Source organism: Homarus americanus, unplaced genomic scaffold (assembly GCF_018991925.1).
Source record: "Homarus americanus isolate GMGI-L3 unplaced genomic scaffold, GMGI_Hamer_2.0 scaffold9741, whole genome shotgun sequence".
Lineage (NCBI taxonomy): Eukaryota > Metazoa > Arthropoda > Malacostraca > Decapoda > Nephropidae > Homarus > Homarus americanus.
Window position 1 is genome coordinate 1,007,664 of NW_024747359.1, and position 26,520 is coordinate 1,034,183.

The 26,520-nt window shown below is 47.1% G+C and overlaps 1 protein-coding gene across 1 annotated transcript in view; it reads left to right on the forward strand.

The window, feature by feature from the left end:
* Positions 1-26,520, forward strand: part of LOC121879580 (protein held out wings-like) — a 172,417-nt gene that overhangs the window by 115,559 nt on the left and 30,338 nt on the right. The window contains exon 5 of the mRNA XM_042386253.1: positions 8,246-8,379. Coding sequence (XP_042242187.1) covers positions 8,246-8,379 — 134 coding nt within the window. The remainder of the gene's footprint in view (positions 1-8,245; positions 8,380-26,520) is intronic.

The window sequence follows — 26,520 nt, forward strand, 5'->3', positions numbered from 1 at the left end:
TCGAGGTGAGGATGGATCTTTGGTTCTGTGGATGGATGGATATAAAGATGTCGCCTGATTTATTTTGTGTTGAGGTCAGAGTGTAAATATTTCGGAGGGGGGAAAGACTTAGGCAGGTGTATCAGTACGTCAGGATTAGTTCATGGAGTAGAAAACAACTATTAAGAATAATAGAAGATCTATCCTCCTATTGTACCGGAAGTCATAAACTCGGAGTCGTGTACCGGGGGGGGGGTGTAGGGATTGTTGGGTAGACGGAAAGGGGTGTGTGTGTGTGTGTGTTTAGAGGGTGGTGGTGAGGCGTGTTGTTGTAGGGGAAGCACTGGTGGTGAGGTGAGGGGTGGGGGGAGGAGGAAGGCGTCAAGGCGGCACTATTTCCGTCTGCGTGGCTTCACCGGCGGCACAATTACAGCGGAGGGTCGTTAAGATAAATATAGTCGTTTGTTGTGGTTGTGAACAGTAGTAGCCAGCTGGTTTTACCGTCCCCTCACTGCAGCCCACCACCACCACATAGACTTTTCCTTCTTTTGCCGCACGCGTACCCGCCCCACCACACACACACGTTATGTAATTTTGTTGTTATTTGGCTGCTGGTGTACACGTTATGTCACCAGTGTTCCGTTCATCTATAGCTTATTTACTGAACACGTCAGATATAACTTGTACTATTTTAGGTTAGTGCCGTTAAGGACAGGGGTCCCAATAGAACCGCAACCTTTTACATGTGTGTTCAACTTGTGGTGGCAGGCACAACACCTCACGCCCTGTATTCTGTTGTTTAATTGGGAACAGGAGAGTACCTTCAGGAGACCAACGTTGCCTTACGTCTTAGGCTTTAATCACATCTGGGCAGCTTGTTGTACTGTAGGCTGCTGTTTGATCTGGCCTCACAGTTAGTCAGTCACTAACGTAGTTCAGCTGTGAAAACAAATTTTCTCGAGTGTTTTTGTGAAAGTGTAGTTGATGACGAGCATAGGGTGTTGTTATTCTTAAGGTGTGATGTTTGGCAGCGTGACGCAGTGTGTATTTGTGGCGAGGCAGCGTGCAGTGACGTCACCCCCTCCCTCCCAGGTCGGCACTCTGCTGCCACTGAACCCCACCTGGCCACGCCGACACATTGTGATGTATCTTCTCACCAGTTATCACTCAAACCTTTTCTGGGCCAGGTTCACGCTTGCTAGGTCTGTGTTTCTGCACATGTCAGGCTTATCAAGATTTATGTGCCAGGTGTTGGCGTTGACCACCTGTGGGCCGGGCTAAGTTTGGGCGTAACCACCTGGGGCAGACGCCTCATATGGGCGTAGGTGTATCCAGGTTATGCATGGGCGAGGCGGAGTGTGCGGGCGTAGGTGGTGGTAAAAGGTACGCTTGGAAATGATTTTAAAGACTCGGAACATGAGATGAGGTCAAGGCATTTAAACGTTAACCTTTCCCGTCCGTCCGTCCGTCCGTCCGAGGGTCAACCCTTGTGTACTGTAGGTCCCGCCACACCCGGTTGTCTTGGATGATGTCATCGTTTTTATTATTATTTCTGGTAGGTTGAGAGGTTAGGGGAAAGAGAACCGTGGGGTGTCACCGTAACTGTTGTGGTGACTGGTATCCACTCCTTGATTAACATACAGGATGAAATTGTGTCCAAAGAAATGGTCAGAGTCCACCGTGTGCTGTAGTGATGGAAGTTTATCAACATCTCCTTTATGGTTTGTTTGGCGCTGGCGGGGTCTTGTGCCGTGTGTTCCCTGCCCACCCCAGCTGTCTCTCGAGTAGTGTTATATTCACTCCAATAATAATTTACCACATATAATGTAAGAGAAACTACCATTTGTTGTACTTTCCGTGGAATTTGTAATATTTTTAGTAGAACACGCTGACACCAGTCTGTTTCAACTTGTTCCAAAGTCATTATGATTGAGTTTCTCGACAGTGTTAAGGAGTTTTGATACACCGTGTGAGTAGTGGGGGCCGGAGAGCTCACTAGTACAGGTAGTGTAGTTGCGTATTTATTTAATATTAATTGATGATGCTGTTTTTGGAGTTATATTTATTTTTGGTTAATTTCGTTCTGTCGTGTAGCGCAGGTGTAAAGATAACTGTAGGGGCCTTTGATAACCTGGCTGGTGCCTAGTGACTATGTACGCCCCTCCTCGTTATAACAGGAGGCAGCTTTTGGCGGTTTCCGAGGAGGTGTAGGTTAGTAGGTGGCCCCGGAAGTGTCGGGGGCGGCGGCCAGCTGGTAGGTGTTGACACTCATCAGGGCCTGTATGTTGAAGTCTGTGTAGTAGACTAAATTTAATAAGGATTCCTGAGGGTGACAAGGTGACATTCACAATCCTGGCGAGTTTGTGTTCGGGAATAGGGAGAGGGACAGCCGTGGTTGTCATACCTGGTGGGTGTGACAGCCGTGGTTGTCATACCTGGTGGGTGTGACAGCCGTGGTTGTCATACCTGGTGGGTGTGACAGCCGTGGTTGTCATACCTGGTGGGTGTGACAGATTATTGTGAGGCAGAACGTTGACATGGAGATAGTCCGAGTCTCCTTTTAGGCTGCACCCCACTGATAGGTTGTGGGTCATGGGGGCCGCCTGTACCCTAGTCCGCTGTCAGTGCCTCCTCCCTCACCTTCACCTTCCTGTTGCCGTACACGTTGTTGAAGACACCTGTTTAATGTAAGATTAATTATGGTAATGATAATAAGGATAAATAAACCGATGCCAGGTTATTAATCTCATTTGATATCTAATTTGCGTAAAAATTCCTACTACAACGAATCTTACTTAAGTTCTGGTGGCAGTTTATTTCACACCTTTTGTGGTTTACTCCTCAGTAGGTCAGGATACACACACACACACACACACACACACACACACACACACACCAGCAAAGATCTATCACAGTGTATGGTTCTCCCCTGATGACTCGCGCCAACAGACTAACACGTGCCCAGAGTTCCAGTGTATTTCAGTACCACCACCACCACCACCACCGAAGGTTTCATAATTATGGTTTGACACAGTTAAAGAGTCATTCATTTTAGGCTGGTTTATCACCGTCTCTGGAAAAAACCTCATCACCAACTTACCAAGAGAGGGGGAAGTGGGGGGGTAGAGACTATCTACCTTCATCCTTACTTCACCTTGTTTTAAATTCTTGAGGAAAGTCCCGTTGTTGAGTGATGTACGTCTCTCTTATTGTGATGATACAACACTGGTGAAGGTAAACCGAACACTCGTTTAGTATTCAATGTCTTATATATCAAGGTGACGCATTGAAGCCAGATTGATTTTTTTTTTTAACTTATAATCCCGACACGTGGTGCTAGTTGATGGGTCGGCCTTGTACCCAGAAATAATTGCTAGTGACGAAGGGTGATATTTCTACAGAGTATGACTGGTGATGGTATTTCTGCTAGCTGGAAATAGTAACTGATGACTTGATGGTGATATTTTTGTCGGGTGGTGATGGTGATTGTGTTGGCTCTGAGGGTGGCTGATGACGTGAGAGATATATATATACTTTTTTTTACACAGGTATAAAATGGCTGTAAATGTGTTAGTTAGTTGTGAGTTTGATTAGTTAATGTGTCTTTAATGTTTTAGTCTCCTTCCCCCTCCTCTCCCCATCTCCCCCTCTCCTCCTAATCTCCCCCTCCTCTCCTCTTCCACCTGCTGAGTTCCCCCCCCCCCACCTTCCTCTTCCTGTGTTCATTGTTGATTTCTTTATTTCATCTTTATCTTATCTTTCTCTCTTCTTTATTCTACGTAGTATATATCCTCCTATTTTCTCTACCCCTTTCATTTATTCTCTTCCTCATTCTTCAGTGTAATTATCCTCAACCTTTTCCTGTTTTCTCCCTCCCACACTGTCCCTTCCCATCCTCCTCCTCTGCCAGCTTGCCTTTAGCAGATCCTTAGGGGTGACTCACGGACACCCGAAGGACCATGTAAGGACTCTGTTGCTTGCCTTTTGAGGAGCGGTTGAGGGTCGGTGCTGCGGGCGGGCGGGCAGGATGTTCTCTTTGGCACCTGCTGCTCTATGTCCCTCACTAACGCATCTAATGTCCCCACGTCACTTGAACTCTTGTGTATCTGAAGACATCATTGAGAAAGTGAACAGCCGGGGTGTGGAGGGTGACGCTAAGAGTGTTGGTGGGTGTTTTGGAGGGGGGGGGAGGGGTGATGCGTCGAGGGCCAGTGTTGCTGTGTTTGGTATCGAAGGAGTCCAGGTGTGGTGGTAGTGACGCAGGTTCCTCGCTCACCTTCCCCCCTCCTCCCTCACCTCCTTCACCCCTCTCACTCCTCCTTCCCCCCCTCACTCCTACACCCACGCTTGGTATCCTAGTATCGCCTGTGTATACATTGAATGGTGGTGCGTCCGGGGGAGGAGGGACGGGGGGTGTAGGTAGCCGCGGTCTGATCACAATTGAAGAGTTCCTCAACCTCTACGGTTTGTTTAGTTGATGTCAGTTAAAATGATGAGCATTGTTAGGTTTTCTGGTGTGGGGTGAGGGGGGTTACGCGTTTTTTGTCATGGTGATTCATTCAAGTTCCACTGGTGCATTGTGGTCCTCTTGTTAGTGTTTGTTGAGGGTTACTTACTTACCTCGACGAATATATAGTTTCTCCTGTATCCACACCTGTGCCTACACTTAGATACATGATTTACACCTGCATCTGGACCTACACTTAGGCCTATAACTACATCCACAATTACACCTACACCCTCATCTACACACTTATCAAACAGAACAAGTGTTGTGGGTGCATCTCCTGGTCTCAGTGTGTGTGTGTGGTGAAGAAAGTGCTCCCTCGGTAACAACCTCCCTGAAGATTTCTCGTTAAAAAGTGAGAGGTGAGGGAGGGAGGGAGGGGGGGGGCGTTTATGGTGTGTTGGTGCAGTGTGTTATTAGCGGTGATTGAAGGTGAGGGGTGGGGGGGGTAGTCAACATGGGCCCTCTCCACCCAACCACCTCGCCCTCTCCACCCACCCACCTCGCCCTCTCCAATAGCTACAGATTGATGCCACCACTTTCAGGCAAACCTCTTGGAGTTAGACTTGAACTAGGGGGAGGGGGGGGGGGGTAGTTTTTGGCTTTGTGGTGTGCACTCGGGATACATAATTGCCCCAAACTTTCTTTCCTTTGCTTCAATAAACGTGCCGACGGGTTCACCACCACCGTCAGGGAGGAGAGAGATGACCTTTGGCAGTGTGTGTGCGTGGATCGTATTGTCATGCCTGGGGGTGGGGTCCTCTGCCTATTGACTGAATGAGGGCGACTGGTCTTTTTCTTTCTTTTTAATACACATCTATGTCTCGTGAATGAATGAACTAGACTTTTAATTATTATTTTCCCGTCACTGAACAGAACTTTAATGGTATGTCATTTGTGAGTGATTTTTTGGTGATGCTGTCGCCGGCACCTTGATGAGAGACTGTGGTTGGTGCTCTCACACCCGTAACAAATGATGTGAGAATGTTTTTGAGTCGTTATTAAGTGAAAGTCGCCATGATGCCTGTCTCGAGTGTTGGTCGTGGGAGCCAGGGATTTTTAACTGTATCACGAGTGTGTGTGTGTGTGTGTGTGTGTGTGTGTGTGTGTGTGTGTGTGTCGTCAGAGGCTGGTAATTGACACATGTCGTTGTATATCATTCATTGTACCGCCTACCACTACCTCATTTACCACTGATCCACCACCACGACACCTCTACTCGTCGTCTACTCCACCACGACCTTCATCTCCACGTCACCACCACCTGTGTTACGCACTATGGACACAACACCCACAGAAAGAGTCGATGCGTAACACAATTATATAAATTACAGGAAAATAACTGCAAAAACCTCACAGAATCCTTGGTCAGAGTGAAGCAAAAGTCGTGTGTCAACAGCCTGGAGGAGGAGAAGCAACAGCAGGGAAACTCCAGGGCGTATACAGACTGTGGGCTTAACGCCAAGATGATCCTCTCTCTCTCTGTGTTTAGGACTTCCCTTGGGGGGGGGGGGTTGATAGTTATCGCCCCGACGTTGCCAGAAGAATTAACAAATAAAACGTGTCTCGACGGAGGTGTAAGATCATTGTCATTTAGATTTATGTCCCAAGTTTATCTGGTATTCGTTGGGCTCGTCACTATGATATGTAGTATGTTGATGAGACGTTGTGTTGAGTGGCGTGGTTGGAGTATGGGACGTGTGTGACTCTTAGAGCATCATGTTCCGTACTTACTGCCGTAATTCTGAAGACAAAAAAGTATGCCATCTGTTTGAATTTGTCTCTCGTAGTTATGACCAAGAGGACTCCTTGTCTCTAGCCCTTCAAAATTGACTTATCACTGCTACCACCACCTACCGCTGCTTCTCGTCCACTACCACCACCATGAGCTGCCACCTCATGACGCGGGGTAGAGGCGGGAGGCGCTGCTTCCTACCCTTGAGAAGGTAAAGGAGAAGAACACAGTTTAGATACGCGGCCTCCGTCAGCGAGAGCCTCCAGTATTTGTTCTGTCATCACTGGACTGTCACTCTGTGTCTTCTTGGCAATATTTTCGGCATTACTAAAAATTGGGGACGGTGGAGGACTAACTTTTCCATCATCAAGGACACTTCAGGTTTCTTAAATCACCGGGAGTTTCCAAGTATCGTATTTACAATTCGGTGAGGACAAAAGTTGGCGCTTTAACCCCTGCAGCGGTGTGTTTAACCACAGGGGGGAGGTCACCGGGGAGGGGGGAGGAGGGCGCCGGGCTATTTGTGTGTCTTACAGCAAGGCGGAGTTCATGTAATTACAGGCCTGTGTTGTCTTGCTGCGATAAGAAATTCTTATCTGACTTGTAGGTCATTGTTTAAGCTATTATCAGCTAATTATTGCTAACTATATGTTGACTGTTGCTTACTGCACTGCTGTACATTAGCTACACTGTAAAGAAGGTTTAGAAACTAGCTGTCTGGTACAGTTAAAAGTAAGTAAGAAAAAGCACAATCCTTTATCTTCTCGAGTTAACCTGTTTGTAATATTTGATCATAGATATAACGTCTTAGTTGAGAGATTTTAACGCACTCAACATCATTTTTAATGTGAAGGTAATGTTAGGTTTTCACTAAAGAATCGCGTCTGAGAGTTGGTTAATGTTTACTGAGGGACCGTGGCGAATGTCAGAGGCGATGTTGGCTGCGTACAACACCACGGGAGGACGCCGCTGTTTTGTTCCCCAGTGGTAGCAACAACCCTCTCATTAAACTGTGTTGCAGGTACGACTTTTTTAGGGAAATTACTATGGCAGCTGAAGAATTTCAACCAATCGACAGCGAAAATTAGGAGCTGTGTTTTAAGACTTCCTGTGAGAACTGTCTTACTGCGAGTCATTCTGTGCTGCAGGTAGTTGTTGGCCGTGAAGTGAGCAGGTAGTGTGTCAGGCTGTGGGGGGTGACTGGGACAGCTTCAGTCTTACTGTGTTGGTCGTCAACCCCACAAACATATAAATGACTGGTTGTTATCCTGGAGTGTGCATCCTCGCAACACTCTTCTTCAACATCATCAGCGGGTCTCAGTGGTGCTGACGGGTGTAGGCTGTGGAGAAGGAAGGCATCTGTAGGTCAGCCGCCCCAACTGGCATGACCTATTGTTCTGGCGACGGTGTAGCATCGTAGCATCATTCTTCCTTGAGTCGTGGCTTTTGTTAATTACCGAGTCTTTCTTCTCACACAAACTTAAAACCTTACGTTTAAAATGCAAGAAAAGGATTGTCAGGAGTGAGGGAGTGTGAGGCTGTTGCGCGCGTGTGTGTGTGCGGTAGTTAGCAGGATCTGTTTGTTGGCCTGCCAGTGATTGTTAAGAAAGTGGAACTTTCTCCACACCTTCCCGCCTCCTCCATTGGCGACGCCAGTCATACTGCACCTCCCCCCACCTCCCTACACCTCCCCAGGTTCCCAAATTATACCCAATAACTAACAATTCTCTTTCTTTTCCCTCACTGATTTTTCGTCCTTCTCCACAATTATCGGGTAGTTAGAGTGAGTGTGTGTAGTAAACAGCGGGTGTGACCTCTTTTCCCAACCCTCACCTGGGAGGTAACGTTGTGGTGCCAGCATCACCCGGTGGCTGTCACACCTCCCGTAAAGTTCATAGATAACTCTCACACTACAGACACGTGTTGAGGTGATACATCAGGGTAATGAATCCATTTTATTTTAAGTGTCGGCCTGTACTGTGTGTTGTGAAGTAACAGCAGCTGACTCGTGTTTTCTTTTACAGAGATCAACAAGGTGCGGGCTAACCTGTTCCACATCAATGGCGGCCAGAAGGAGCCCCTGTCGTTGCCAGAGCCCATGGGAGCCCCCGTGACGCTCTCCGACAAGGTCTACGTTCCCGTCAAGGACCACCCAGAGGTCAGTACAACAATCACTCAATGTCAATCACCACCGCGTCACCACCGTACTCTACCACCACTAAACCACTCGTCCTCACCACACCGTACCACTGCACTACCACCATAAACCAGACTCCTGCATCTATCACACGTTGCCATAAACAAACACGCTTAAGATTCTACCACTCATCACTGTACCATTATCCCTCTGTCTGCCACACACACACACACACCACACACCACACCACACCACACCACACCACACCACACACACCACACACACACACACCACACACACACACCACACACACACCACCACACACATCCTTGTCTCTACATCTAGGGCCTTGTGAATACTTTCCTCCGCGTCCGAGCTCTTACAATATTCTCGACAGCTGGAGGTGTTTCATCCTTGATCCTCCAGAGCCTTGTATCTTTCTGCTCGGGGTGGAGTGAACACACAGGCCAGGGGGATTGTAAACAACATACCTTATTTAATCAGGAAGCCACCAAAAGCCCAAAGAGTCCCGGATAAAGTTTGCAGGAGTCTAAGCGAACCCTCGAAGCTCGTTTAGGTGAACTGGAAGCACTTTAAAAGAATATCCACCTCACGCTATATCAACAAGGGGCATTTCGTATTTATTTATCTTCTGTGATTGGCAGTTGGTTTGTGGTCGTCTGTGATTGGTAGTTGGTTTGTGGTCGCTAGAGGTTATGAATTTTTTTTTTTAATGAAGCTGTCGTCTCCTCGGCTCAAGAGTATGCGTACTATTTTCATTTTCGACTTGGAAGGTTATTACTGCTGCAGACGGCGGAACATTACTTTAACTCTTTGTGTTTGCATATCGTCAAGGATCGAGAACCATTTAAAAAACTAGTCCAGGATGTACTGTTGGGTATATATATTCCTCGATAATTTTACTCATGAAATTCTAAGTTCATATTTTGTTTTTGTTTTATATCTTTGTACTGGATAGAACGTATGTAACTGTTTAAAAGGACCTGTTTGTGACCTGTTTAAGACGCCACAACATGCTGCTCTACCCCGGACTACTTTGTTTTGAGGTGTTTGGGATAATTGACACCTTTTCTGTGCTAGTTTAGAACGAAGGCCTCTGACTCACAATGGAAGCCAGGTGTATTTAACGAAGGCTCGCACCTAACCCGAGAAGCTCACTTGACAGACGCGGAACACAGCGGACTCATCTTGGACAACACTACACCCACCCTCTACCCCCTCACAACCCCCTCCCACACCCCTAACCCCCTCCCACACCCCCAACCCCCTCCCACACCCCCAGACTGCAAGCAGGTAAAGTTGCCCCTCGTTCTTGTTGAGGGAGGGAAGGTTAACTTGTGAAGGGTGATCTATATGGGTCTCACGTTGACTCGGGGTGGTGGGGGTCTTGGTGACGGGTGATCGAGATAGACAACTGGATGACGGACATGCGGGTGAGTGACGGATGAACAAGGAATATGGTACAGGCTGTTGGCACTGGCTATCAAAGACTTGTTGGTGAGTGACGGGGGGGGGGAGGGGGAGCTGGACGTGTGGGCTGGTGATGGACAGGCTTGAAACTCTTCCCCACAAAGGCTTGTCCGTTCATCTGTCAGTCTTAACTACCTTACCTGTCGCCTATCCCCCCCTCCGCCCGCCCCCTCTCGTCCTATGTCACTCACTGTGGCTATGGCGAGAGAGCACACATTTGTCGCCCTCCTTCACTTGTTGTTTACGTACACAAGAGGGACAACAGAGAGCCTATAGTCGTGTGTGTGTGTACCTGAGAGAGAGAGAGATTTTCTGATGGTATTTTATAGGTTCAGGCAGGTGAGGTGTAGCAGGGGGGGGGGATAGCTTCGTGTGTGTATTGTGGAGATCACTTTCCAAGACGAGTTAAAATCACACACACACACACACACACACACACACACAGACACACCTTAGCGGAGGGAGAGACTTTTTGTGTACTTAACAGCAAGCTACTACTCCCTCCCCCTCCCCCGGGTGCTGAGAGTCACTTTCACGGTAACGTCACGAAGATTAACAGTGCCATGTGCTCTACCTGACGCAGCACGTGGCACCTCCAGTCACAGCGGCAGAGTTGACACACTTCTCATGGCTCACACACACACACACACACTCCCTTTGGGTTTTCGTCCCTAGTCACGGTTCGTCGGGTGAATTGATCGTCAGTCGGTGTTCTGTAAATATATATTTATTTTCTTCGTTCTTCTTCACTTCCTCCATTGTTCCTTCTTCATGCATCTCGCCTTTTCTACCTGTTTAATAATTACACTTTCCAGTCTTCCTTATCGTGGGAGTTAGTCGTGGGTGTAAAGTTGGTAGTGGTCACCCAATAGGTCCCCCATACTTCCTTGTTATGTATGACTTTCCCCCTATTGTTTGACGTCATTAAGTCGAACTCTCTCAACTCATTACCATTTTGTGGAGTTAATTTCCACTAATGGTGTGTAAACATGAGTGGGTCGTCGCGAAATGGGGGTAACTAACTATACCTGGGGGGGGGGGGCGAGGTGCTGCGTCAGGAATGTTGTGAGGTGATACAGTACCTGGTTCACAGCTCGTTATTGTTAATTAGTGTACTGCGTATACTGACACTCTTACAGCAGAGGTACAACACACACTCGGGCAGGAGGGAGGTGCAAGGGGGTACAGTCAGAGAACTTAGCGTTTACTTCCGAGGTCTGCACTGTTCACATTATTACTGTACTGACACATGTATGAAATAAAACCGGTAAAAACGCTATTCAACCGGTCTAATGGTTGTGGTGGCCGGAGACAGCACTCTAAATAACTAAGCCTGGTTACACAAGGTAGGTGGTAGTGTTGGGTCATTTATAATTACTAATTTTCTTTGAGGCTGTCGTAGATTCTTCAAGCAAGCTTAACCCTTTAGCGGACAGGTGTTCCCCTCAGGTGAATAAAATCTTGTATCGTTAACGAGAATTAAATACCTAGGGGATACTTTGCCGTCTTCAGGGTTAATCACCTCAGTCACTTTCAAGGAGGTTTTAGGAAATTCATGAACATTCAGTTATTTCCTTATGGGGGGCTGGAGGTCTTCACGTGGGCAGGTTTACGCCACTTACCTCATTCAACCATGCCAGGAATGTGTGCTGGTAGTTATGTTAGAGGCTCGTGTTGAGAGTTTAGTAAGCAGCAGGTGTCATGAAGGGGGGGGTAATGTGGTACTCCAGCAGCATAGTGCGATGTGGTAGTGACCTTGGTATGATGTGGCAGCGGCTGTGTTGACAGTGTACACCGACGCTGCCCCTCCCACAACTCTGGAATGTGCAGGCGAGACTCCTCCCACCATCACGGCGCTTCATCCTGCCTTCTGCACACCCACTCTCCACCTTCCTCACGTCACCTACGCTCACCCCTGCACCCTCTCCCTCACGTCATGCAGGCCCTACCCCCCGCACCTCACTTCATCACGTTCGTGTCTCTTTCGCCCACGTCCGCCCACCAATTCGCCATTTACGATCGTGATAATCTTGTTCACGCTCGCAGCTTTTCAGGTCGTGTCCACAAACTAGGTCCGCCCTCTCAATCACTTTGACCAGGTCGTTGTGGCGTCACCCGTGGCTCGGCCCACAGTTGTAACCTAACTGTCAGATTTAGGTAAAAGTTTGGATTTTGTTATTCGTGCAGACATATACAGTCCATCAATAAAGTATCGTTACCCAGGAGACGTTGTGTGAGCAGTGTTGGTCCGCGAGGTGGAGAACGGTTGGTACAGTCCACCAGGCATTATCTACGCTGTTGATCATATTATGTTAATTCTTTCGTGCGGAGAGCTGCCACAACACCTTAATGACCAGTTATTTAAGTTTTATTCCTGCAGCCATATTATGAATATATATGTTGTGTATATTTGAATACTGTCAAGCCGACATAAGGCGAGGCGCTAGAGAACACATCAAAGATTTTAGTTTAACTCTTCAACTGTTAAAGACGGAAAACGTAGCGATACTTTTTTTTACAAAGGCAGAATCTATTTATAATAATTCGCGTTTTTTTATGAAGAAGTTTAACAAGAAGTTAAGGATATCATGTTTTTAAAAGTCCTGTTTTACGTTGAGAGATAAGTTACACACACACACACATGTAGGCAAGATATCGGTAACTCTAAAACTCTAACTCTGGTATGATTCTGTTGTTATACTGAAGCAGACGTCGAAGGTGAGGCAGCAGGTGGTGGTGGTGGTCCTTGGGATTTGACCAGAATTACTTTCCCGTTCGTTCTAACTTAACCTTCCGTCACGGCCTCCAGCGATGCATTTTAAGTGATTCCAAGGCTTCTGTGTGGCTGCTGTTAACCTGACGTGAGACGATGGGGGTATGTTTACTATATTTGCGTCTGTCGTAAGTGGGGAAAAATGAACCGTGTAGGAGAGCAGAAGAGCTAAGGTCACTGACATCATCTCATATTACGATTGTGTATATATAGGATAGCTTGTATGAGGAGGAACCACTCGTGATGAGAGGGTTTGTTATGTCGGGGGGACGTGGGGAGTAATCTTATTATATATACCGTGGTAGATTTGTTAGTGTATTGGTGGGTACAGGCAGGTGGTGTAGCAGACTTAGGGATAATGCTGAGCTACACTGTGGTGAACGAATGACCGACACTGTTGTGGTGTGTTACATTTACCTCACACTTGTGGTTCTTCTGTTGCAAAAAGCGACACAGTTTTGGTTACCTCACTCCCTCCCTCCCTGTAATGGACGCTGGGAAGAACGTGTCCCAAACTTATCCTCTCCGACAGTCGCGGCTGAGTCCTGTAACACTACTTTACAGTACTGTCGTTGGCGCAGCTCAAATAGTGCTGAGAACTAATGTGTTTTAGCAGCAAGAGTAAGAAGTATTTAAAGTTTTTGGTATGTTGGGTAGCAATAACATTTACACAGACGCAGGTCAACAAATTCAGTCTGACATTATGAACTGAGTTGCCACCTCGGTGAACGCCAGCTGATAAGGAATGTTACTTGGTAAATGTCGCTTAGGACACAGTTTTTTGGGGCCGTAAGTGTAGTGTTGAGGATTAAAGTTGTACGTTTAAACAAGTTGCTTCATTATATAGATCTGATGATAAACACTGGCGTCGCTTGAGGTATGACACTGGATGATATGTTAAAATGAGGAGAGGGGAGTGAACCTGAGGTGCTGTATGAGAGGTCCAGCACTACCACAACCTTGTCTTGGTGCTTCCTACTACACCTGTTAACCTACAAACATACCGGGGTGTTCTCTGTACGTAAATGTGGACTTGTGTGGACAAATATATTCGTTCATGGAAGAAGCAACAGTGGAGTGGACGTGAAGGTTGTAGTTACACCCAGGCAATAGTGTCACTGATGTCTATCACTTCACGTGGCCGGTATGGTCTTTATACCACTCTTCAGGTGTAAATATATTATATATGACATTAACAAAATACATAGTCCAAGTGTCATTATAAATATGAAGAGGTCCTGCACTCACACAGCTCACAGTTACGTCCACTGACGCTGGGAGGGGGGGGGGGTCTGCATACAAACAAGGAACCATTGTAAGGGTCTCGGCTAATCTTGTTGGGTGTGGCAGGCCATTGCTTGCCAAGCTTTACTGGCTTAACCTGGAACCCCCCCAGTACACACGAGCCACTAACGTATAACTGGACTGCCTCTCCTCTTTGTAACATAGATTTAGTGAGGACGTGTAATTGTTTACTAAAGGAAAATGTAAACAATAATAGGAAGTGCGTCGGTAAGATAGTGATCAGTGGGCAGGTCTCACCTCGGGCTCTGTCTCTCACTGTATGACTATTCTACACCACCCACCTGACCTCATCACTCACTCACACTCTCACTCTTTATCACACTGCTTCACAGACGGTTCATGATGTCATGCATTGGTCTAAAAAAAAACAATCCCCAAATTACGGCGGGAATTTTATTATCCAGGACTTTTTATAACAGGTGAGATGGTGGCTGGCTTGTTATACCTGATCACCCCTTCAGGTTACCACACCACACCTCCCCCCGGCTGGTACAGTGTTACCAAACCGTTCACCTCTATGGTGTGTTTGTACCGCGTTGATAAACAGTGAACGCTAACATGGCCCAAGTTGAGGCGGCAGCGACTCAGTTACCTGGAACATTTAACTTCACCCGCCCACGGCACCTCCTGTATACCCGCCCACGGCACCTCCTGTATACCCGCCCACGGCACCTCCTGTATACCCGCCCACGGCACCTCCTGTATACCCGCCCACGGCACCTCCTGTATACCCGCCCGGCACCTCCTGTATACCCGCCCACGGCACCTCCTGTATACCCGCCCACGGCACCTCCTGTATACCCGCCCACGGCACCTCCTGTATACCGTACACGTGAGAGGTGTGTTGGTGATAGAGTGCGCTACCTGATGGTGCGTGTAGGTGCTGGTGGTCGGGATACTGTCCACGGCTGGTCCACCGGCCTCCTGCTGGGGGGGGGGGGAGGTGTTGGAGTCTCCTTCGTGTGGATGTGTTAGTGTGGGCTCACCCCTCCCCCAGCACCCACAGTACACCCTATTGTCGCAGGAATTTACAACTTGTTTCTGGTATATTTAGTGTTTACAGAGTGTGATAAACCCTGTGTATTGATGAGAGGTGGTGGTAGTCAAGGTGAGTTAAGGACGGGCGGTGCTTGCGTCAGAGGAGGTGGGGCGATGATGGCATGCTTATGTCCGTACCTCCCTCCTCCCGCCCCTCCCGCCTATCCCCCTCCCGCCTATCCCGGCCCCCTCCCGCCTATCGCCCCCTCCCGCCTCTACTTTGTACTCTGTCTTCACTCTGTGTGTGTTAAGACGTTTCTGGGTGAGAGGTTAAGACAATACAGTAGGTTGGTAGGGTGGGTGACGCAGCAGCAGCACGCCTTACCTGGCCGTGGCACTGACCTTACCTGCTCTCCTGACTCGCCTCATGCCCCCGCCAACCTCTTGTGTACACGTTTGAGTTTTGCGTGGTCTTAGATTACGTTCATGAAAATAAAAAAAAATAGCGAAAAACGTGATGTGTGTGTGAGGGGTGAGAGGTCGTGTTTTGTAAAGAGAATATGAAAGAAAGTAGAGTATCTCACATAAGTCTTCGGATGATAGATATTGGGACAAGCATTATGGTATATTGTTTAACATAAGTAATGAAATGTGTAATTATTTCGGCGTAATTAATATGATGTTCGGTTACCAAGTGTAGTAGGATCAGTGTGCCACAGAGCCAGGCAACAACCCTCCCGGGACATGACCAGTTGTGTGTAGCATTTGGAAAGTCATCGGACCCATCCTGCCAGGTACTTTTTGGGGTGCTGTACGTTTCTCACACGGCTTGGATGACTTCCTGTTGTCACCATACAGTACCCATCACCTGATCAAGCTGTCTAGTACTCAGGTTCAGGAATGTTAATGTGTACTGTCGTTATTCCTGTGGCGTCAGACCCGTACCTGTTTTAGCGCGGCCACACTCACTCGAGGCTCTGTTGAACGGTGAGTGGGCGGCGTTGGTCCCTGACCCCAGTAAATCTTTCACTTTTCTTAGGTGGAGTCTTGGGTTGCGTTTTGGTGAAGATGATGTGGTTGAGGGATGGTAGAGGCCTCGTGTTAAGGGCCCGTATAAGGTTGTGGTGGAGGTATAAGGGGACAACGCCCGTGGTTCACCTCAGGACCCAGCCCCAGGGCAGGGCTGCGCTGAGACGCCCTCCATGTAACCAGGGCGTGGGTCCACCTCACCTGCTGGTGGGTGGAGACATTGCCTCTGCTGATGATTACCAATTGGTGGACTTGCTGGACCTAAGAGCAGTGGTGATACTAACACGCACCTCTCTTCGCTTCAGTCAGAATTCAGGTGTACATTTTGATCATATTAAATAATAAGCGGTGATAAGTAACCCGGTAAACTACCACGTGTTATGTACTAAGGCTCGTGGTGATGACGTAAACACTTGTGCGCGCCTCCCACTCGTGTGATTCAGAGGTTGCGGCCGTTGTTCACCCCCCACTGCTGGTCGTAAGCATTGACCTTGCATCAAGGCAGTACTGTACTGCTATATCGTTTAACGTGGTTGTCCACACCTTATGATTTTAATAATGTAGTTTTGCTTCTTTTTTTATTCCATCATTACGACAGATTATTACTAGCATTGATTTAGATATTATCTCTTGAGCTTCAGCAGAGGAGAGAGACTAATGGTTGGTGTAAGAAGCAAAAAATATCTTGTATATGTGAAGGTTAATCCTCAGTACCTAGAGATTGATTTCATGTCTTGGTGATTAGTCCAAGACCGTGTGTAGAATGTCGCCATAACTTAAACCTAACGACAGATAAGCGTTCATTTAAATACACTATTGCTGTTGGCGACGCCAGAAGGCTGTAAGAACGAGATTTATATATCACAACAAAGCAGCGGTGCCTTAAAGTGGTCGGGCCTTATACGGCCATGAATGAGCTGGGCATCCAGCTGTTGTGACGCTTTCCAGGGAATGACGTAATGCTGCCCGGGAGGATGACGAGGCATGGTCTCACCTGCACAACCCCCACCTAAGAAAGTCAATAGAAACCTTTACCAACAGTTTTCTCTCGATTCTCTGAGGTGATAACGCAGGTGGTGTGGGGTGTGGGACTTAAGGAGAGGGATAACGCTAGGTAGACGAAAGAGGCGTGGGCGCCCCACAGTGGCTCCGCCCACCCATTAGCTCTGCCCTGCGGGTTGGCCCCGAGTTGCACAATCCAGACCCGATCTGACACACTCCTGCCCAGCCAGGTTCAGGAACATACACCAGACGTTATAAGCGAGAGCGATGTAGTCTCCACCGTCCGTCAGAGTGAGAATATGAATAATCTGACGTGGTGAGGTAACCAGGCCTCCATTGTTAGCTCAGGAGGAACCAGCGATGATGATACGAGCAACAAAATTTGAGGGCTGATAATGGCACCTCTCCCACACACCCAAAAAAGTTACACAGGATGAAGGGGAGAAGAGGGTGCTGGAGAACGTGACCTGCTCGTGTTGTCCAGCCCAGTGAGGGAACTTTGCAATGACATTCTCCCAGTTTGTGTCCTGCTACCATGGTCGGCTTATCCTACCAGTCCTAGAACTCACTTCTTTTTTGCCACAACTCTATGAGCCAACACTGGAGGTACAAGTTGTGCTTCACCCGAGAGGTCTGCGGCAAGTGCTCGAGTAAATGTGAGATGACTAACTTTGAAGAGGCAGAAAATGTGAGCAGATGGCGAGGGGGATATGGAGGAGGTTTAACATGGACAGGGAACGCCGCTAACATACCGATCTGAATCACTCACTCCTCCCCGGCCGCCTCACCTCGCCCAGCTCCTGACCCCTGCTCACTCCCTCCTCCAGGCTACCCCCACCATCACCCCATCTTTCAGTTTTACCGTTTCCGCTCCAGAAATAAGCTTAAACAACATATTCTCTGTTGTCGTGCGTCGAGTCTTCAGTATTTCACCGTTACTCTACCCGTGGTTGTTGTAGACATTAGTTATCTTCACCTGCACCTTTGACTTGGTCGTGTCTATTAACGTTTTAGGGAAATCTTAGGTTCACAGCCTCCGTTTCCTTTTCTCACGCCAATTCGTCCCTTTTAAACTTTACTTTCCGTCTCCACCCTCTTCCTCTCTCCACCTCACCTCCGCTCCTCGATCATTTTTTTTGTATTCACTTAATTTATTATTGTTTTAACCCTCCCAGACTCTCCTCACTTACACTACTTCACCCCCACCTCATACCAGCGCCTCCTCCTTCACTCGCTATACCTCTCACGTGCACGCAACCTCGGTCCCCACTTCCCTCAACTTCATCCCCACCATCCCTCAACTTCACCATCATCACTGTTGCTACCCTCTTCATCCCATCCACTCCCGCCACCACCGTAACACCATTCCTACCACCGCCGCAACCAGTGACACCGTTCAATTTTTTTATATGATCCTCTGCAGACACTGGGACTATAGTTTTACTAGACGTCTCCACTCGTTCTGCACAAGTCGAAGCTCAAGGCAATGTAAACACTCAATATAATCACGGAAATTAAATACTCACCTTTTTTAAACTGTCTGGGTGATTACCTCTGAGGAACTATTACTTAACAATAGCAGGTTATGTAGAAAGGAGGTTAAGGCGATGTGTTCTCAGGGGAGGAATCTTTTGTAAGGTCGTTAATAAACTTACGTGTGTGAGGCCTGTCTGTACACAAAAGACGTAACTTTGGAGTGTAAGTGTGATGGTAAGTTCGTCGATATCAGAGACGTAAACAGTCACAGAAGTTCTTGATGGTCCCGCTACATGGAAGGTATAAGGTGTCTTCAGGCCCCGCATAGTGAAGCAGTTATACAATGGACTTAGACCCCTTCTAATGCGTACCCAACACCCCGCTTACATGGCTGTGGTGTTATACTAGTGTCTTATGTGTTGGTTAGACTTTCCAGCTCGAGATTGAGTATTGTCCAGATTTGCTAATTACTTGTTCAGCATTTTCACGTTGTCATTATTTTGATTTTGAAAAGACTGGTGTGGGGGGGAGGGGGTGGACTGACACGGCTTTTTGCACAGGCTGGACTAATTGTTAAGTGGGCGTGTTGTGAGTGGGGGGGGCAGTACAGAGGCGGAGACTGAGCTGCGGGGGTAAAAAAAAGCAACCTTCAGGATTTACTCCAGGTAAACTGTCTGTGTGTGTGGAGAGAGAGAGAGAGAGAGGGGGGGTTTGAGTAAGTGATGCCAGGGGCGGATGCTGGCTGTGGGAGGAGGTGGAGGAGGAACAAAGTGGCGTATGACGTGGCAGCGCTGGGCATCATGAGGCCTTAACTTGAGATAAATTTCCTTGTGGGTCCCAAAATCGCCTTCGGCTCATCTCTTATCTATTTTCCAACAACAGTTAAAGTCGTAGGTTCTCCTCCCTGTAGTTATTAAACACTGTCGACTGTAACTGCTGGAGAGAAGTGTGTTTTTACCTGGTGTGTTGGAGGCGGCCATATTTGGCAACTCAGTTTTTGACTCTGGCTGCACCTGTGTGGGCCGGCTGGTGGTGGTGGTGGGTGCTGCTAGGGCCGGTATTGTTCGCTGCCCACCACGCATTCTTCCTCACTCTGCCTTATTTAATGTTTTTCCCTTCGTTCTTTCGCGTTTCAGAAACCTCCCAGACATGTGCTAGCATAATTGTTTCGTTTAGACACGAGTGGTGGTCGTCTGGGGTGTTTGGTGGGCCGTGTGGTGTGTCGCTTTTGACGCTGCAGGTGTGTCCTGCCCACGCTCATTATTGGGTACAGGGACACACACGCACGCACGCACACACACACACACACACACACACACACACACACACACACACACTCTTTTCTCTCCTTTCTCTCCAATATTCGACAAAGAGTCTAAACAAGTTGAACACACGTATTACTTTCCTTTGTAGTTACTGTGTTGGGTAGTGGGGTGTATTGTGTGGTGGAGGGCGGGCGTGAGGGTACCGGCCGTTTACCTTGCCTGGCCTCCCACAAGGTCGCCCCCGCCTCCCCCGGTGACCGCCTAGGTGCTCCACACACCCACCACCGCCATCCATGTACCTCCATATTTACTACACACACACACACACACACACTTTTGTTTTTATAGTTATGTAGTTGTTTGTGAGCTGGTTGTTGTGCGTCTTCATGTGTTGCTTGTGTGTAGATGCCCAGCAAGTGCTTCCAGGCGTCTTTGTGCCTGAATTAATAAACCAGAGAACACTGAACATGGTAAGTGTAAACGTTTGGTCAGGTGTGACCTTAAGCCAGGCAAGGTGTGCGTATAATATAGTTGGGTGTGTGTGGGAGGGTGGCGGCGTGGGGCAGGTGGCTACCCGGCAAAGCGCGCCTCAGCACACCTGGCGAGAAAATCTCAGCTGGTACGATACCCGTACCTCTCAGAGCTGCACCAGCTCCACAAACTCCCACTTGCACCACAATCTGCCCGGAGAGGTTAATACTGTCACCATTACTGTTGGCTCATAGGGGCAATGACCCCCTGTGACGTCATGTGGCGACCCCAGTCCATGTATGGGGGAGGGAGACGGGATGCGCTGTGCCCCGTAAATTGTGAGCGAAGGGCGTCCCCCATCTAGGGGCACAGCCTCGTGTTAGGGGCACTGGTTGACGCACCTTCACTCATGAGGGCAACTCATCCTCAGCCCCACCCACCCACCCTCTCTCCTGCCTGACTCACCTTGCCTACTCTTACCCCACCTCACCCTACCCACCACCCCCACACCTTCATTCACCTTAACCTGTTCAGTGATGGCCGGCCGGACTCCGCCTCGTCTGCCCACCTCTACGTCACATTCCGCCCACCCAACTCTCATTATCTTACAGTTAGAGATTTAAGGAACAGTATTTTGTAATGTCTGTTTTTGACAAGTATTTCTTAACCTTAAGGTGACAGGTTTGGTGTGAGGTGGAGGGCGGTGCTCACTGGTGCCTCTGTGTGGAGATACTCCGTCATCGCGGTTGTTTAACATTCCCAGAAACGTTTTGATGGCAGCACACACACACACACACACACACACACACGTGGGTACTGAGGAAGTGGTTTCTCATTTAGTGCACAGCTGTGGGTTGACCATGAGCGCCACACCTGATTACCTAGCAACATGCAACAATTCTTTGGCTCTTGCAGGGGTGAAAAAGAGCCGGGAGGGGGGGGGGTGACTTTTTTGGGGCTCATTTACATTGTTGCGGCACTACTTGGTTTCCTGCCGTAGTTCCACTCCTCACCACCTGTCGAGTATGTAAGTCATAACCTGAGGCCGTGGGAATAGTTATTTGTTATTCCCTGCCAACTGTCTCATCCTGGGTATATGGGGAACGAGAGAGTGGAGCCGTCAGCGATGAACCACCACAGGGAAGTTACTGCTCGCGTGTCACTACCCCGCCACTTACCATCCAGCGTTTGTTTGTACTGCCTCGTCATTACTCGGCATATAGAATTGTACGTGTTGGGCATGTGGGTCGGGGAGGGAGGGATTGTGGTGTGTTGTGTGGTAATTACCCAGTTATTGTGAGTGTTGGTGTGGAGGTACTACACTACACGTCCACACACTACACTACACTACACTACACGTGTTACTCATACTATTGGTCAAAACTGATAAGAACTATACATTGGATTTTTTGTGTTGAGTTAATATATTTCAGTAACTAATATTATGACTAGGTCAGGTCAGCATAGGTTAGCGTGACGGTGAAATAATCTGGAGGGTTAGTCTAAAGGTAATCCCATTAGTGGGTGTATTAGTATTTATGACTAATAAGTTTGAGTTAACGGGACCTCTCACAATTTTATGTTTACGTAATTTTTAATACTAAATTTCAATATTTTTACGTATTTTTGTATTTATTTGTGTATTTTTCTCATGTTTGGTTTTATATTTACAGGTGAGTGCAGCTTGGGAGACAGGGAGGTGATGGTGTGGGTGAGTGAGCAAGTGTCGGGTTTGTTAGTATCCAGGAGACAGGGAGGCACAGGTTAGCATTCTGTAGGTGCTGCAGCCCTGCGCCAGATTATGTTGTGTTTGTGACGGCACCACACGTGCTCCGCGCATATCTGTAGGGTACATATTTGGAGACGTACCTGGGTGTGGAGTATACCTTGAGTGGAATATTCGAGTCCATCACTGTCCCACACTGGGGAGGTCCTACACGGGGCCATACAGCGCAGTTTTCTTTGATGTGTATCACGATGTTTTCTGTAAATGGCACCTCTTGACGGCGCCTGATTTTATAAACAGGTTATGAAAAGTGGGGACATTGATGATTGTAAGGTGATGTGTTGTCTCATTACCAAGATCAATTGTTTTGAAATCATATGCAGGTGTTAATACTGCCGTAGATGTTCCACTAAATGAACTGACTACGATATACAGAAGCGAGGCAGCCTCCTGTAGCAGTGCCTGATAATATAAGCCAGAGTTATATGAAGCTCGTGGTTAGATAGATCACTCTACTCTAATAAACCTTTATATATACTGTATATGAGGCTGCACTAGAGAGTGGTCACACACCGCTCTCTGGCGTGTTTCCTTCCCACTGTCTGAGTGAAAAGTTTGTCATTGGAGGTAAGACACTAAAGCCAGGTAACCTTAATATGATGAACATCTTTCTGGAATTAAAGTGCACACTGCTACTTAAACAAAATAATGATACTTAGTTAACATAAAATATCCAACATTTTATCATGAAATTTTACATCGCTGTCCATCATCACATAACATCCTCCATTATATATATATATATATATATATATATATATATATATATATATATATATATATATATATATATATATATATATATATATATAGATAGATAGATAGATAGTGTGGTTTTGTTTTATTTTAAACTAGAGTGAGTCGCTAATAACGGCGGGGTCTAGTATGGTGATATACAAAGGCTGGCGGTAACTATAGTTACAGTATATGCTGAAAATATTAAGTATGTTTTATATTATTTAGTTATATATTTATTAAAATCCTTCAGTGTGTGGGTGTGTTGAAGCACCCTGTTGACTGGGGGGGGGGGTGAGTGGGGGAAATGTAATTATTTATCTTATGAGTTGCAGTATTGACCACGAGTCACCGCCCAGCTCGGGACCATTCAGTATTGTTGTCCGTACCTCCTGCGGCTGACCCGGTGTGGGCGTGTGTCTCGCGGTTCTGGGAATAATGAAAGTGTTTATTCTCGACTTGGTGTCCCCGTCCCTTTTAAAACAAATGTGTACAGAAGGTATGAATGACGCTTACAAATTAAATTTTTCAACACGACATATTTCATAAGTTACAACCAACTATTATTTTGTCGCGAGTGTCACCTGGCTCTCACATCACTGGCGTCTCACTGCCACGCCTCAACTAAGGCTTCTTTTTATATAATACCCACAATTAATATATATATATATATATATATATATATATATATATATATATATATATATAATTATTATTATTGTTATTATTTTAAGACATGTGTTGTATTTGAATTAAGAGAACTATCTTAATGAACATCACCTGTAAGCCTCGCCTCACTAGTGTACAGTACCTCCCTGGTTCTTACATTCTTACATCCTCTCCCACTACCATAACACACACCTGCACGCTGATCGTCAAGAAACATCCTGAAGATGGTCCTTTAGTATTTAAATATATATATATATATATATATATATATATATATATATATATATATATATATATATATATATATATACATATATATACACACACACACACATTTTTCTATGGCGATAAATCACCTTTACTCAAATCGTCGAGAAAACTGAATAGTGCATTGTACACCGTGAGAGTTTTGTGGTCACTTGCAGTGTAAGTCGTGCAACCAGTCTTAGTTATAACGGTGAGGTGGACGAATTAAGACGGTGTAAGGTGAGTGGGAAGGTCAGGTGAGGGGCAGTGTGTCCAGGTCTGACAGCTCCGCTCTCACCACGCTATGCTAAACTTGTACTAGTATACTCTTGCTACTATATATATATATATATATATATATATATATATATATATATATATATATATATATATATATATATATATATATATATATATATATATATATCTCAGTTGCTGCTATTACGTGTGATGACACTGATGTGTGTCATAGCGGTGGTGAGGTGTGTTGGCCCGCTTTGACACCTTACCTGGTGCCAATCCCAGCACCCTCACCTGGCAGCTTATACGCCACCACCGTAGCGCTGCAATCCTTGGCCATACGCCTCGCACACACAAGCGTTCACCAAGCACACCACCTGTGAATGGCAGGTCCCTGCTTCTACCACCACCACCCAGTCCTCCCATCTCTCTGCTCCAGTTTATATCTCCGTGAATAACTACATGGATGTTCACTCCACACCCCATTCTGCCACACCACACCACACTGGCCGAGGTTGTCACCTGACACCACACCATACTCCACACACCACTCCACATCTTGTGCTACAGTTGTGGAGGGTGACGGTGCTTCATAATAGAGAGGCAGTGATTGGGGGGTGGCAGCAGCATCTGTGTGCATCCTGCGTAGAACATTTCACTCCTGGGGGGTCTTCGGGCTGAGAATTCTTGAGAATGGCCATGACCACGGGCGGAGTGCGTGTCGGCAGTGTGCTGTGTCCTTCGTGACCGCTACAGTACGACCGACAAGTGTGGGAATGTCCCTCATAAGCAGAGTTTACCGTGGGAATAGATGTCTTCTCATAGCAATAGTATACTAGTAATAGTGTTTAAGTTGTTTATTAGTTGGGGGTAATTACTACAACGTGACACAGCGACCAAATAACCACCACCAACTAGATAAGATTAGATAATTACACAGCACACTGGTCGAATACCTTGTTTGTACACACAGTCGAGGTGACGGAGGTGACTGGTGACACTCCTCACATCTTCATTCTCACTTTACTCTCGTCCTTCCCCTCCCCCTCCTTTTCCTCCTCGTCGCCCCCCCTCTCTCTCTCTACCCTCCATGATGAGCTAAGCAGCCATCACTAAACCCCCCTCCCCCACCCATCAATCACGGCCAGTCAGTTCCTCACACCACACACCTTCTCTCTTGTCTTCTTTTATTTGTTGAAATGTCTTAACGTCTGTTGTTTTTTATCCTCATTTGTTTATTAACGCGGGTTCCCTCTCACTTAACTACCGATTCTTCCTACTTTTTTTTTCGTGTTGATCTTCCTTCCTCTGGTTTCCCTTTCCCCTATATTTTTTGTTCTCTCTCTTTAATCCTCCCCTTTATCCTTCTCTTCCAGTTCCCATTCGCTGTTTTTTACCCCACCTCTTGGCTCCATTTCTCCTATTAATCTTCCTTCACTCTTATCAGTTCTGTTTCTCCTCTTTATCATCCTCTATTTGCTATACCCTGTGTTTTACTCGTCTCTTTACGATTTCCTTTATTATCACCCCCCTCCTTCTCTAGTCACCTTCCTCCACCTCCTTAACGTTGATCCTCTCTCTCTCTCTTCTACGTGGTCAAGAGACGCCCATAATAATCTGGCCATCGTGTCAACTGAACCTAGACATCAAAACATCAATCATATCATAGTAGAAGAAAAAGTTAGGATATAAATCAATTTGTTGGTTTTAATTTTATTTAGGGGGGGTGTGTGTGTCATGGTTGAGGTGTAAAGTTGTAAACTGGCCGGGAGGAGGGAGAGGAGGCGCACCCGTCCATTTAGTGCAAGTTTATACTGAGGGCAACAGCCGAGACCACCGGGGCTGCATTATGTGTTGGATAATTGCTTTCGTAATGTACCTGGGAAGACGGTGAGGCTGATGTCATCCTTTGTGTAAGGAGCAGTGTAATGGTGGTGGTAGTGCTGCGTCTTTGTTCACCACCATGCTGGGGGACCTCCTGCTTACACCACCGTCATGTACTCTAAATAACACCACTGTACTGTACTTGTTCATCGACCTTCTGAGAGGAACAAATAGATATGTTGTCTTGACTATTTGTGTTCCATACGTTGTGTTATTGTTGGCTGTGGTAACATGACCGCATCTCGTACTGCTTTTGTCCGAGCTGAGAACCGTGTAACATAACGTGAATTTAGTCGGTCCCTATGATCTTCACAATCCACTGTATCTACGTTTTATGTATTTGTCGTAAAATGTAACCCTTTTCCCTAGTACAGTTGATCATTACAGTAGCATTGTTGTACGTGTTTTGCTTAGGTTTTGTTAGTTCACTGAATATTACGGAAGACACGAGCAACACAATAGTAGCTCTCATGTGGGTTGAGGCTGTGTCGTAACGAATTTTTGGTCTGTCTGTGGTCTCCAGGTCTGTTGGTCCATCTGTGGTCTCCAGGTCCCTGTTGGTCCATCTGTGGTCTCCAGGTCCCTGTTGGTCCATCTGTGGTCTCCAGGTCCCTGTTGGTCCATCTGTGGTCTCCAGGTCCCTGTTGGTCCATCTGTGGTCCCCAGGTCCCTGTTGGTCCATCTGTGGTCTCCAGGTCCCTGTTGTGTGCCCCTGTGTTATCCAGAACCAAACGTGAGTCTAGTAGTCTCCCAGCATCGTGCCTGGGAGTGTATTTGTGGAGGTGCTGGTGGGTGTAAACACAGAGTGGATG